This window comes from Rhineura floridana, chromosome 3, assembly GCF_030035675.1.
Source record: "Rhineura floridana isolate rRhiFlo1 chromosome 3, rRhiFlo1.hap2, whole genome shotgun sequence".
Lineage (NCBI taxonomy): Eukaryota > Metazoa > Chordata > Lepidosauria > Squamata > Rhineuridae > Rhineura > Rhineura floridana.
The window spans coordinates 12,275,788-12,290,877 of NC_084482.1; the positions used below are offsets into that span (position 1 = coordinate 12,275,788).

Below are 15,090 nucleotides of genomic sequence, written 5' to 3' on the forward strand. Positions count from 1 at the left end.
AATCCTGGGAAGTGTAGTTTGTGAAGTGTGCTGAGAGTTGTTAGGAGATGTCGATTCTCCAGAGCAGCCTTTCCCAACCATCTCCAGATCTCCAGATCTCCATCTCCAGATGTTGTTGGATCACAACTCCCATCAGCCTCAGCCAGCATTGCCAATGGTCAGGAAAGATGGGAGTTGTGGTCCAACAACATCTGGAGGCACACTGGTTGGAAAAGGCTGCTCTAGAGAGAGCTACAATTGCCAGTGTAGTTTAACAGTCAGTCCCTCTTCCCAGAGAACTGAGAGTGTTTAAAGTAGAATAATAGTAGAATAAATGTATGATGTTAATGAGGTCTTGGTTAGAGGTTTGCTAACGAAATGTAGTTTAGGGACCTATCTGAATCAACGGCCAGATTTGGGCAGCTGGATTTGTGTTCCTTCCTACAGCAATTGTCAGGGGTTTGTAACAAGCGACAAGGCAACCAGAGATGTGTCTTTTCCTCTTCCTCCTCCTGTTTAACCAGAGATGTGTTGTCATTCAAAAGATAAAGCTCCAAGGCAGTCACTCACCTTGGCCCTTTGATTCTGGAACCAGACTTGCACCACCCGAACAGTCAAGCCAGTTTCAGCTGCTAACGTCTCCCTCACCTGCCCATTGTGGAGAGTAGAAAAAAGGATCAGTTAAACAGCTGAAAGCAACCCAGGCAGCCACTCTCTTGGGTCTAACAGATGCTATGCGCTTGCTAAGGATTTGCAGGTTCCTCTGTAACCTTCACCTCTGGCCCTGATACCATTGCCAGGTCAACCAGATGCAGCCTATGGATGCAGATGAATGGATCCAGAAAGGAGTGAAAATAGGGACGGGTGAAATCTGTCCATTTCAGTGACTCATTTTTCCAATCCTAGATTTACTTTTCTATGTTTCCACAGCAGTTTGCAAATTTTAAAAGAAAAAATCCTCATGAAAATTTGTCAGCATTGTAGTGTGAATTTTCTACCAACATACATTTTTGTCTGCAGTTCTGGCTAATATACACATTTCTGTATGTCGTTTTGAATACATATAATGCATTTTTATGCACACTTTCTCCTAATATATCATTTTTTCTCCACATTATTTGGTTGGAGAATTGCATTGCAAAATTTGGAGAAATGTACATTTTGAAGAATTATGGTGTTTCAGTTTGCATATTTTTGTGAAGTGCAAACTGATACTCTCATTAAAACGCAAACAGAACCAAATTTCTCCCCATTGAACAATGAATTACTTATTCAGTAACTACTGAAAAATAGTTATTCAACTATTCTCTCTAGTTGAATAAAGGAGTAGGGATAGAATTTGCTTGTTGGTGCCAGAGAACTGACAGGCGGTCCCATTCCATGTTTTTGTCTGTTTACCGTTATCTCTTCCTTTTACCAGATCAATTTTTTCCACAGCCAAGCTTAGATCCGGTGGCAGAGAGAGAGAGAAGGTATGGTGGTGGCGGCTGCTTCTTGTCTTCTCGCTCCCTCCCCACTTGGATCCTTGGATTTTATCTGAGTGTAGGGGACGGTGGCAGAAAAGACAGAGTGTGAGAGAGAGATAAGGCACTGGGTTGGGGGTGGTTGCCTCTTGCCTGCCTGCTTGAGTGTAAGGAAGGGTAGCAAAGAGAGAGAAAGAAGCAGGCACAGGGATGGGGGTTGTCTGCCTTTTGCCTACTTGCTTGAGTGTAGGGGAGGGTGGCAGAGAGAGAGAGAGAGAGACTGCAACTCGCGTGTGTGTTTGTGTGTGTATCTCATCGTTAAATGGAGCAGCGCTGTTAATAGTGATAATGATGATGGAACACCATATGATTGATGGATTGTCAGGGACAGGACTATGAACTTCAAAGGGTTTAGAGCATGATTATAGGTAGGTTGCTGAAAACTGAAGGGATGAGGGAGGCAGTGGAGAAATTCTTGGTAAAGGGTGGGAGAAGGAAAGGAAGCTCTAGGATTCAGGATAGTGATGCTTGAGAAGGAGAGCTCCTTTTGGGTGGTCTTAAGAGCAAGATCAAGCTGTGCCAGAGCCAGGAAGTGCTATACAATTGGAGGCAGCTGCTGTTCATAACTCTCCTCAGTTCCTCTGTCTGGCTTCTCTCTGTTGTCCATGTGCATATAGATGTTGGAGGTGATCCCAGCGGTGCTGCCATTGCAGGAAGGGCCTGAAGGAGGCTCCAAAAACACTCCCAAACCCCTTTACTTTTCTTGCCTGCCCTGACCAACTCAAGCATGTAAGATCAATGGCACCTTCTCATTACAGGCAGGGTCAGATTGTGTCAGTTTCACATTAGCAAAGCAAACTGCAGGCTACTCAATTTCAGGTTAGCAAAGCAAACAGCATGCTAGTCAGTTTCAGGTAGCAAAACAAAGAGTATGCTGATCAGTTTCTTCTGATATATACATTTTTGGAGGCACATTATTTGGAAAACCACATCGCAAAATTCAGAGAAGCATGAATTTTGATGGATATTTATTTATTTATTATTTTATTTATACCCCACCCTTCCTTCCAGCAGGATAGCTGCATTTTGGTTGATGTATTATTTTGGAAAGAATGAATTATGTATGTTCACTTTAAAATGCAAGCTGAACTAAATTTCTCCCCCATTCTTATCCTTGGGTACAGAGGGATAATGCAAGGAAATCTGAGGTCTTCCTTGCTATCAATGTCGGGCTGGGTGCCTCCCTTCAAGCAAAAAGGAAAGAAGCCCCAATACTCGACCTTCCGGCAGGGCTTGGAGGAGACTTCAAATGAGGCCTTGAAAGCACGCCGCTGCTGTGTGGTGAGGATGGTGCGTGGGCGCTTCGAGCGCTTGTGGTCCTTGCCTTCCTCACCGCCTTTACCATGAGGGTGGCTCCCATCTTCATCCTCACTCTTCACTATGAGGAAAAAATGTGTCACTAAGGATTCCTGCACTTGGTACCCAACAAGTACCAAGCCCTCTTCCAGAAATTCAGGTATGTCAATCCACACTTCTACCACACTATGATCCTGCTACAAGAATCTATGCTATAAAGAAGAGCTCAGTGCTGCCACCCCTGGAGGGCACCTCCTGCCTTTGCCCCTCCTCACAAGCCACTGCTGCAAGCAAGCAGCGACTAGAGTGAGGAGACGGAGCAGCACCCCTTTGCTCCTCTCTGGGCCCTTGTACAATGGGGCTTGGAAAGCGGGGGAGCAAAAGCGCGGATGAAAAGGTTCAGAAAAGGGCAGACAAAACGATCAAGGGGATGGAGCAACCTTCCTGTGAGGAAAGGCTTCAGCATTTGGGGCCTTTTGGTTTAGAGAAAAGGTGAGGAAGAGGTGACAGGATAAAAGTGTATACAATTATGCATGGCATGGAGATTGTGGATAGAGGAAAGTTTTTCTCCCTCTCTCATAGCACTAGAGCTCGCGGACATCCAATGAAGCTGAATGCTGGAACATTCAGGACAGACAAAAGAAAGTACTTCTTCACACAGTGCAGAGTTAAACTATGGGATTTGCTCCCACAAGAGGCAGAGATGGCCACCAACTTGAATGGCTTTAAAAGAGAATTAGACAAATAGATGGAAGATCAGACTATCGGTGACTACCAGCCGTGATTGTTATGCTCTGCCTCCACAGTCAGAGGCAACATGCTTCTGAATGCCATTTGCTGGAAACCATAGAAGGGGAGAGCACTCTTTGGGCTCAGGTCCTGCTTGCACGCTTCCCAGAGGCATCTGGCTGGTCACTGTGAGAACAGGATGCTGGACTAGATGGGCCACTGGCCTGATCCAGCAGGGCTCTTCTTATGCAACAGGGACAGATTTGAGGGGAAGGAGGTGGGCCAACTCAGAAGGCCCATTGTAGATATCTTGTCCAAGGATCCCACAAAACCTGGACCCGCACTGTTTCTGTGCATCTGGCTCCTGTTACATGGACAAGAATGGGGCCAGGGAAACATGTTGGCAACCCTAATAATTAATCGGATGAGTTGTGCCAGCCTTTTCTACAGGACACAGTGTCACACTTAGATAATGTTCAGACTCTGGACATAAAGGCCTTACTGGGGAGGGGTGGGGCTCTTTAGATGTTGATGTGCATTATTACTTCACTTAGAGATCCTGCTTATTCTACTGAGTAGGGTCCTGGACTTCTGCCCCAAAGTCCTACCCTGATGGCACCACTGCTAGGACACTAAGAGAGCACAATCTCCTCTCACACCATTGCTTGGATATACATTTCGCAGGAGAGTGTGATTTTAAAGGAACACAGGAAGCTGCCTTATACCAAGTCAGATGATTGGCCTATGTAGCTTAGCGCTGTCAACACTGACTGGCAGTGGCTCTCCCAGCCCTACCTGATCATGGCAGGGATTGAACCTGGGACTTACTGAACGCAAAGCAGATACTCTGCTGCAGAGCTACAGCCTTTCCCCTATTTGAGTTCATGTATATTTGCATGTTTTATCATAGAATCATAGAACAGTAGAGTTGGAAGGGGCCTATAAGGCCATCAAGTCCAACTCCCCTTTTAAGACTATATTTGAGATTGTTTAATTCAGATTAGTTAGTCTAGGGCAGGGGTCACCAACCATTTTGGACCAGAGGGTACATTTCAAATTTTGCAAGAGTGCTGGGGGCACCAGTCACAAAATGGCTGCCATTGGGGGGGCACAGCATCACACAAAATTAGAAATGGGAAGTAGTGAGAGCTCTGAAAGGTGATGGGCCTTTACAGGTGCCCGATTGTATCAATCCACAATGCCAGCCCTGACTTAGATGTTGTTGAGCGCCTGTACACTTTTCATATCTGTGTAAGAAAGGGAACATTTAGCATGTGCTAACTTTTTAGCCCTACAGTATGATAAAGTGCCCCTGCCAAAATTCCCTCTCCTAAAGGTACAGGAGCAGTAGGTTGTATCCCGTCCTACTCAGCATCGACCCAAAGAAGCTGGTAGACACAACTTTTTATGTTGGCTCTGGTGATTCTAGCCCACTAACTAAGGTGATCAAATGCAAAAGAGGACACTGCAAGCCTTCCATGTCTGGCTGAAATAGAAACCAATGCAATTCCATCTTAAGTATGTTTACTTAGAAGTAAATCCTACTGAATCCAAAGGGGCTTTGTCCCATGAGTGTTTGGATTGCAGCCCAAGGCTTTCAGGACTGGAAATTTGGAACTAATGAGGCACCCATTTGGCTACATGAAATTGTGCTGAAGAGGCACCAGATTCCGGAGAGCTAGCTATAGGGCTTCAGAGTGGTGACGACAGGTCACTCCGCACATGCTCAGGAAAATTCACCTCCCTCCCTAAGAACCAGGTCACTGCCGCCCTTGCCTCTCACCTGACTCGGTGGGAGCAGGGCTGATTGCACTGAGCATTTCCCTCTCCTTCTCATAGTCACTGCGACAAAGCAGCTGCCCTTCCTTAAGTACAAACTCATCGCCACGCTGTAGCCGTCGCTCACACTCGCAGCAGGAGAAACAGTGGACGTGATAGACGTTTTCCAGCACCCGCATGATAAACTCTGACGGAGCCACGGCTTTGAGGCAGCCGCTGCATTTGGTCTGGAAGAGCCTGAGAGAGAAGGGGAAAGCATATTGAGGGAAAGCAGTCAGGGTGGAAAGAGGCCAGCCTTGCCAGTCAGTCTACCTAAGTTACCAGGCTGCAAACTATTTTTACTAGGCTTGCTGTGCCCACATGTGCTTGGTGAACCCTCATATATTCTTACGTATGTTAGTCAGGTGTGGCACATCAGCAGCCTGGAATTTAGGACTCTTTTCAAATCTACATTTTCCCCCCTGTCTGATAACCTGTGTGTGATTCTTACCACAAGCAATCCATTAGTTAAGGAAGAGTCTCAGGTTATGGTTGACACCTCAGCCTTGCCAACTGCCAGAAAACCAAGGGACAAAGCTAGGCCATCCTTCCTCCATCCCTCCCTGTTTTGGTGGCTTCGTACCCAGGCCCTGGCATACCAGCAATTTTGATTTCATGGTTAGTTCAGACTCACCAAGTCTATTCTTGACTAGTCCAGGAAACAGGACTGTATACTGTATACCCTGCGCTAACTAGTAAAATAAATCCAAATTCCGTGCTATGATTTTGCTTCTTTGTTGCCTCTATATCCTGCTCTTTGTCTGTGAGGCTCAGAGCTGCTTCAATATAGTTTTCCCGTCTCCCATCCACTGTGATGCTGTACTAGATCCAGTAGGACTCTTCCTATGTTTTTACACGTTTACAGGGGAGAATCAGCAAGCAAGAAGTGGGCTACCATCTATCCCGCTGGCTTATTTTCTTGTGCAAATGTTCCCTCTGCACCCACATATGTTAGCTCGGCAAACACAATTTTGGGAACATGCACCTCCCAAGGTAACATATGGGTCCATCCTTGCTTAACTGTAAGAGGGCAAGGCTTGGGTCTTTCCCTCTGGCTTTTTGATGTTGAATATCTAATTTATCTGAATGCTCTAGAAAGAATAATTAATAAACCACTTGTTATTGGCTTCTGTCCTGATTTGTGTGTGTGCGTAGTAGTAGTACTAATAGTAGTACTACTACTAGTAGTAGTAGTAAAAGGCCATCTCAAGTATCTCATCATCCTGGCTCTGCTGTAGTACTACAGAACCAGGGGAAGAGGTTTGGAAAAGCGTAGACATTTTAGCTAAAAATCTGGGATGTAGCATAGCTGACACAGTTTGGAGATAATTTTTTTAAGACCCCTCATTTAACCTATATACTAACAGTGACCTCAGTTCTCCATCTTATAGTTCACTATGCAAAACAAAGGCTATTGTGTTTTCAAAAAGGAGGCTTCTCCAAATGCCAGTCCTTCTATAGCCAAAGCATTACTATCTACACACAAAATACAAGCATAACCAATCCTGGGGGAACTCTTAAGGTTTGCAGGAAAAATAAAACCCCTTTATTTTATTTAACAAAATGTATATACTATCTGACTGTAATAAAACCTCAAAGCAGTTTGCAGGGGAGGGGAGCCTCAAAGAGGGGTGGAGGAACCCTCAAAACAGCCCAATGAAGACTGAGCATGTTCAATGGGCATGGGATTACTATGGGGGGTGATGGAAAAGGGGGAATGGAATGGAGTATCTTGGAAGAAGGCATGGCTGGCTTGCTGGAACCCTAAATAAGCACACTTCACACTGCAGCATTTTATTGTAAGTCCCATGTTTTAATGTTCCTGCTTTGCTCCTGTTTCTCTTCTGTCTTGAAGCACCTTAACCTAGCCTGTGCACATTATATAAGTAAGGCAAAGTTTGCTGCCAGTTAACTGCAAGGCAATGAATAGTGGCAGTTCCTAACCGAGTGAAAGGAAGGAGGTGGGGAAAGGCTAGAGTGGTTAAGCAAGGCTTGCTGAGGAAGAATCATCACGGCTTCCACAGAGGGAATTTGTTTCTTCCTTAGGGGGCAATCCAGGGAGCAAAGCTCTTCCTAAAGACTGCTAAAGGAAGTTTGCAGGAATAGGCTAGGATCACCTCTTGCACATCAGTGGCTGGCAAAAAAGATAGGAAGAGAATGAAGAGTAACAATAAATTGGCAGTGCAGAAATTAAGCAGGGGTTGCATTTCCTGGTACAGAGATAATGTGATTTTCATTTAATAATGTATAACCCATTTCTTATCTGAAGACAAAGTGGCTTGCAAATTAACATAAATAAAAACATCATACAAGTAATCCACAATGCAATATACAAATGCCACAGCAGGAGGAATAGAAAACGTAATTCCATAGCAGCAAAGTGCACAAAAGATGACCATAACCAATAGCCCTGGATGGAAAAGCTGAATGGGAAACCAGCAGATGGATGAGCACAGGAGCAGAGCCTTCAGAAAAAGTTGGCAATCCTAAGTATCACTTGAATTATCAGGCAGTGGGGAAAATGACAAGAATTGGCTTGCTCTGCCTTGCCTCAGCATAAGCGGCCACAGTTGGAGACAGAATACTGGGATAAAGGAACTTTTTGTTTGACACACTGTTTCTGATGTGAAAAATTTCACAAGAAGGATTTAATTTAAAAAAGGAAATGTGTCAGAGGCACAGGCCTTCCTAGAAGCCACGGCCCATGAGTCAGAAGCCTTGCCCTTGAATTCCAGATGACTGGGCTGGAGCATCTCAGGAAAGGATGGCACTTTGTAAATACTGAGACTGAAAGGAACTACTTGAGTACAACTATGTTGTAATCCCCTTCAGGGGGAAGCTTCTTTTTCTCTCAGTGATGAAGAACATGTGGCCTTCCAAGCTGCTGCTGAACTATGACTCCCATCATCCCTGATATTGGCCATGCCGGCTTGGGCCGGTGGGAGTTGGTATCCAACAATATCTGGGGAGGCACAGGTTTCCCATCCTGGTTTTAAATGTAAATTTATTTTTAATATGGGTTTTACTGTTATTATACTTCTGGTTTTTTTCCTTTGTAAGCTGGTTTGCAGAAAAAAGAGTTGTTAAAAGTAGGGTATATATAATTTAAAATAAATGATAAATAATGATTATTGCAGTTAAGGTGAAACTACACATTGCAGAAGACATGAGGCTACCACTGAGAACTACATCCACGTGTAACAAATAGTTTCATGTACCCTGCAATGTGATGACATTGTACTGAATGAATCTCTCCACTGCCACTCTGTGTTATTGGCAGCTGATGGGGAGAAGCAGGAGTTGGGAAACCACATTATGTGGGATAGTAAATATGATGCACTGGTGAGAGTATTGGACTACAAATGGGAAAACCCAGGTTCAAATTCTCAGCCAGCCATGAAGCTCACTGGATAACCTTAGGCCCATCGCTATCTCTCAGCCTGACCTACCTCACAGGGTTGTTGTAAGAAAAAGATGTATGATGTTCTTTGATCCTGGAAGGAACGGCAGGATATAAAAGTAGTAAACAAATGATGAGGGGAGTGAAATGATTTGATACAGGGAGAATGCAACATAGGGGATGCCATTCTTAGTGGAAATCCTGTGAATGATGCAATGTGGCATTTCACCTTTCGGTGCAGCAGTATTTTCAAAGGATGCTAACAGAGACTGGGAGATTGTTGTTCTTTTGCAGCCAACACCAAAGCAATTGCATGACTTATGTTTAGAATGATTGAGCTAGGAAGGACTGCAGACACCTCCCCTCCCCTATGCCCCACCGTTCAACTTTTTGCTGAGGCAAGATCATCCATCTACCTCCACTCCCCCAATCAAGCTGTATCATCCCGATCATAGTGTGCCACAATCAGCAAGCAGAAGGAACACAGGGAAGAAACATGTTTATGGGCTTAAAGACAACTTGAGCCAGCCAAGCAGAAGGGTTAGGGCTGCCAACTGACTAAGAAATCTTGGTTGAACCACCAGAGGACTTTGGGTCAACTAAGCAGTTAACTGATTGAATCTGCACAAGTTTCCAGGTGAGAAAAACACTTTTAAAGGAAAAAAACCCACACACTTCCTTTGTTTTTAGTTGATGCACACGTTACGTACGTTGCCACATATATTTATCTCAGAAGAGGCATCTCCTTTTAGCTGGCCCACAGGAAGAGATGCCTCTTTTAACTTGCCATCTGCAGCTTCATAAGTAAATTATCATTTATAATAATCTGCTGTCTGGTTAACTGGGGCTCAAATATTTATTTTGATTATTTATGAATCATCTGAAACTCTAGATCCCTAGTTAATCACCCCTTCTAACCGACTGATGGAGTAAATGTTGCACCTTTTAAGAATAGCCAGCTTTGGAAAAAGTGGGATAGAAATTTTAAATGCAAACTAAAAATAGTTTCAAAAATTTGCAAGCATGACATGCTGCAAACACAATGGGGGCTGAACCTTCTTTCCCGGCATCCATGCAGATAAACTGTGCATCTCCCATTGTGCGCCAAATGTTTGGTTCCCCCAAGCCCAACATTGGCTACTTTGTATTTTGCCTTAGGCCATCTGAGAAATCCTTCCGTTTTAGCGAGATCTACCCGGATGGTCCAGCATTGCTTCTCCAAATTGTTTGCCGACCCATTTCCCCCCTGTAGCATCACCTGCCAATTTGACAGGCATTCCTTCCACTGAACCATTTTTTTAAAAAACCACCAACCCCTAGATCTATGACCCTAAAACTTCCTTTCGAGTCTTCAGCCCCCTGGCACGAAGAGGCGTTTGAATAGAGAAATAAATAACCCCAGCCAAGGCGTTTGCAGCAGATGGTTCTGATGAAGTAATTTGGGAGCTAAACAAACGCGAGTGGGGCGGCTCACCGGGCTGACAGCTTCTCTTTAGCCACTTGACAAGAGAAAGTAATAAAATGAGGATTAATTAGGCTGTTGTTTAAACACACACGATCCTCCCAGCCAGCAGGGAAACTCATAAACCGGGATTCAGAACAAGACGTGGGTTAATCCTCCTAGCAAACTCTTGCCGAGCACGGGATGGAGAGGATTTGCCAGGGAGGGCTCATCCCGTCCTAATACCACCCTGCCTGGATTTGCACTTTTGCTTGAATAGGCTGGGTCTATGTTCTGATTGCAGCGTGAGGGTGGAGAGGATTCCTGCCTGTTTTTTTCCCTTCCTTTCTCAGACTTATTGTGGCGGAGAAAGAGGGAGGCATATAGATGTGTAGCCAAATAGGTGCAGAGACAGACCAACAGAAATAAGACAGGAAAGCATGTCTAGTGGAAGCTAGAAAGCCAGTGTGGTGTAGTGGTAAGAGTGGTGGACTGGGATCAAGGAGGTCTGGGTTCAAATCCTCACTCAGGTATGCAGCTCACTGGGTGGCCTTGAGCCAGTCAGCCTAACCTACTTGACAGGGTTGTTGTGCAAATGAAATGGAGGGGGTGGGAAAGACCCAGGCACACTGCCTGGAGGAAAGGCAGGAGGCTATAAATGTAACAAATAAACATGGATGAATAGACACAAAGAGCTGCAGTGGAATTTCAAAACTGATCTCAAAAGCTGACACCTGGAATAAAAAAGTGACCTCAAAAATTATACTGTTTTGATGAGTTAAATGAAGTTTGACCAAATAATATTGCAAGTACTGTCAAATGTTGTCTGCTGCTTGTCAGATACTGAGTGCATGCCGGAGGTCAGATGCTGTCATATACCGACTGCTGCATGGGTCAGATGCTGACTGCTGCTGCAGAATGCTTAGATGATGATGATTTTCATTTGACTCACCTCTCATATAAATTTCAAGGCAATTCCCAATCAGATGCACAAACGTAGATGCCATGCTGATCCTATCAAATATTTCCCATCAAATTTTGTTGGAGAGAATTTTTAGGGGGATTTGGGAGGTTGGGTGAGGATTCATTTATTCTCTGAATGACACATACTTGTAGAAGGTGATAAATGCATTGTATTGCTTATGAAAAGACTATTTTGGATGCAATAGTGATGGCAAATTTTGTCCCAAAGTATGTTGTCCTAGACCTTAAAAGCACAGGCTGCTATGGTGGTGGTGAAGTTCCTCCAAGCTGGTGCCAGCTTCCAGGACTGGCATCAGATATCTATTACTGTGTCTAAGGCAGTGTCTGTGTACAGGCATCCATTTAAAACAAACCCAGTCCCTAAGAATCCTGGGAACTGTAGTTTGTTATGGGTGCTCTGTAGCCCTGTGATGAATAAACTACAGTTCCCAGGATTCTTGGGGAGCGGGATGTGCTTTAAATCTACTTTAAATGTATGGTGTGTACATAGCCAGTGTCTAAGATAGGCTGCGTCTAGGACAGGTTCCATCTGTGTTCTCCTGGGCAACAGTTATCAACCTTCCCTCCAATGAATCCTTGAGGCTATTGGAACAGGTGAAGAAGTTTTGAAATAAGTAAATCTGATTTTGAAATATGTCTGTGTACAAATGATGAATGTATAATTGCAAAAATGTATAAACTTTTGTTAAAAATGGAAATGGAAGAAGAACAAGTAAAAGAGTGTATGGTAAAATGGGCAAAAAATTTTGGTTATAACATACAAATGGATCAATGGGAAAATATGTGGAAAAAAGGACTGAAATTTACACTATGTTACAATCTTAAAGAAATTTTTTATAAAATGATGTATTGTTGGTACATGACTCCAGAAAAGTTGTCAAAAATGTATAGCAATGTTCCTAATGTTTGTTGGAAATGTAAACACCAAGAAGGATCATTTTATCATATGTGGTGGTTGTGTAAACAGGCGAAATCATTTTGGGCACAGATAGGTAGGATGATGCAAAAAATTCTAAAGATAAATATTCAATTAAAGCCAGAATTTTTTTATTGGGTTTTATGGATAAACAAATAGAAAAGAAATATGGAAGAATAATATTATATATGATTACGGCAGCAAGATTATTATATGCACAAAAGTGGAAAATGGAATCAATACCAACAACGGAAGAATGGCTATTGAAATTAATGGACTTAGTAGAGATGGATAAATTGACATGCTTACTTAGAGAAAAATCGACAGATACATTTCTTAAGGAATGGAAACCTCTCTTAGACTTTTTGCTGAAAGATCAAAATGAAATGATGATAATGGGATTTGACGATTAATTAAGATAGCCTATGGAGAAAAGTGATCTTGTATGTATTAAGGGACAGGTTTGATATATATTATATACTTATAGCTGATCTGAGACAAATCGGAAGTCAAGATTTTTATTGTACTATTATGTTTTTGTTTTTGACTTTGTTTTGTTTTGTTTTCTGAAACTTTGAATAAAAATTATTAAAAAAAAAAAGGAACAGGTGAAGAAGTTAAATAAAACAAGATAAATACTTGGACCTCCCCCTGTGAACAGTGATTGGACTAATCTGGAGGCAGCTGTCCCCAACCTGGTACCTTCCAGTAATTGTGGGACTTCAACTCCAGGATCTCTGATTATTAGCCGTGCTGGCTGGGGCTCATGGGAGTTTTAGTCCAACAACATTCAGGGTACCATGATGGGGAAAGCTGATCAGGGGTATTGGGTAGATTGTAGAACTTGAAGGTACTGCTGCAGCAATTCCAAGTTGTCAGTGTTCAGAGAGACTGCTCCTGCTCTCCTGAGATGAGTCAGCTCAGAACCCATTGTACAAAATCCCTGCAGGTTGCTCCTTTTCAGCCAGCAATTGCAGGCCAGAATCACTTGCCTCCAATTGTCTCTTCTCTCACTAGCAATATCCAGTGGCTGTATATGTTTTACTTTGCTAGGTGGCAAGCACAACACCACCTCCAATGATGCCACTCTGCCAGGCCTGGTGCCCTCACTAAACCTCTGAGCTGGCTAACATCTGGCTTTGCATTTATCAGCTTGAAAGAAGGTTTAGTTATTCCAAGCTGAAAACTAACAGTATTCAGCTTATTACATGATCTTTGATGCCCACTTTGTACTTCAGCCACAGATGGCTTACCCTTTCCAAACTGAGCAGCCAAATGTGTAAGTCTGGACTACGGATGGAATGATCTATCAATTTTGGTTCTCTCAATTTCTCATTTTTCCAGTCTTAAATGCACTTCTCCATATTTTTGCAGAAATGTGCCATTTTTAAAGGAAAAAATCCTCACGAAAATTCCTCAGCATTTTAGTACAATTTTATGTACACATTTTTGCAAGCAGTATCTCCTAATATAATGCATTGTCATCTGTTGTTTTCTCTACTATATTCATTTTTATGCACACTTTCCCCTAATATTCCTGTGTACCCAGGCATGGCTAAAGGAGACTGTTCCTGCCAACCTGGAGATCACTGGATGGAAGAATGTTTTTAACTGTAAATCTGATTTTTGGAATGTTTTTAACTGTGCGTTTAGAGTGTTCGGAGTCTTCTTGTTGTTAAACTGTTTTGTTGATGTGTTTGCTGCCCTGGACTCCTTTGGGAAGAAGGGCGGGATATATATTCAATAATGAGATGAATGAATAAATAAATAAATATATGCATTTTTGTAAACATTGGTTGGAGAACTGCATTGCAAAATTCAGATAACTGCAATTTTCAAAAGATGGCTGTTTGATATTGTTTCAGAAAGTGCAGATTTGATAGAATCTGCTTTAAATGAGAATAGAATTTTCTTCCCCATCCCTAATCTGGACCTATTTATTTCCTGAGTGGGATGATCAGGGCAGTCTTTGCACCATCACTGGTGGACTGAGGGTTGGAAGCTTACTGTCTTTATGATGATGTATGGCTCGCAAGGGACCAGTAACCATACAGGAGCTGTGGTAGACCACAGGCAACAGCAGTGCATACCAGGGATCCAAGAAGTTAAGAATATATGGCAGACTGCTTCTGCCAATTGATTGCTTTCCCTACCCAAGACAGTTTGTTATCAAACAGCGTATTTTCTCCCAGGCTCGCATCTGCTGTTTGGGGCCACCCCTACCATTAGGCAAAGTAAGGACCCACCGCAAGACCAAATGAAGGTCAGGTCTACACATGCAGTAGAATGAGGTAGTCGAATGGACTATATTGCTTCAGACTGCAGCTTAAGGATGTGTGCGTCACATTTTTAGATGCTCCTGTATATCAAAACTCTTTACACATAGAAAATTAACACAGCAGACAAAAAGCTGGGATTGACCTATCTCCCTGCTGTACTTGTTCTCTGTTTGCAGGGGATTGTTTACACAGAGGAGCATATAAAAGCAGAATTCATCACCTGCAGTTTGAAGTGGTGCAGTCCATTCTCACCTCACCTTCTACATACGTACAGGTAGACCAGGACTAAGATAGAACAGCCTTGGTATATTTAAACACAGATCTGCCCCAGTCACAAAGAAAGCAGAGGGTGTGGGTATACTATTAAAAGCAAACTGGATGCTTGGGTAAGGAGTACAGAATCCTCTCTCTACCCACCACTCACCTTCCTGTAGCCTCTTTCCCCAAATGCTTTCTTCTCAAGCTGGCTTTGATTCCCATATCCAAGCCCAACTGCTGGGAGGAAAACTACAAATGTACTTCTTCACACATCACATAGTTTAACTATGGAATTTGCTCTCCCAAGAGGTAGTGATGGCCACCAACTTGGATGGCTTCAAAAGGATTAAACAAATTCATGGCCATGATGGCTATGATGGCTATGTGCTACCTTCCCTGTTGGTGGCAGATTCCTCTGAATTGAATGCCAGTTGCTGGGAATCACAAGTGGGGAGAGTGCTGTTGCA

General features: G+C 43.3%; 1 protein-coding gene across 6 annotated transcripts in view; it reads right to left on the reverse strand.

The window, feature by feature from the left end:
* LOC133379368 (LIM homeobox transcription factor 1-alpha-like) overlaps positions 1-15,090 on the reverse strand; it is a 132,911-nt gene that overhangs the window by 12,305 nt on the left and 105,516 nt on the right. For all 6 annotated transcript variants that reach the window (XM_061614494.1, XM_061614492.1, XM_061614493.1 and 3 more), the window contains 3 exons: positions 5,311-5,543; positions 2,723-2,880; positions 550-627 (listed from right to left, as the gene is read on the reverse strand). In XM_061614494.1, the coding sequence (XP_061470478.1) occupies positions 550-627; positions 2,723-2,880; positions 5,311-5,543 (469 nt within the window). The remainder of the gene's footprint in view (positions 1-549; positions 628-2,722; positions 2,881-5,310; positions 5,544-15,090) is intronic.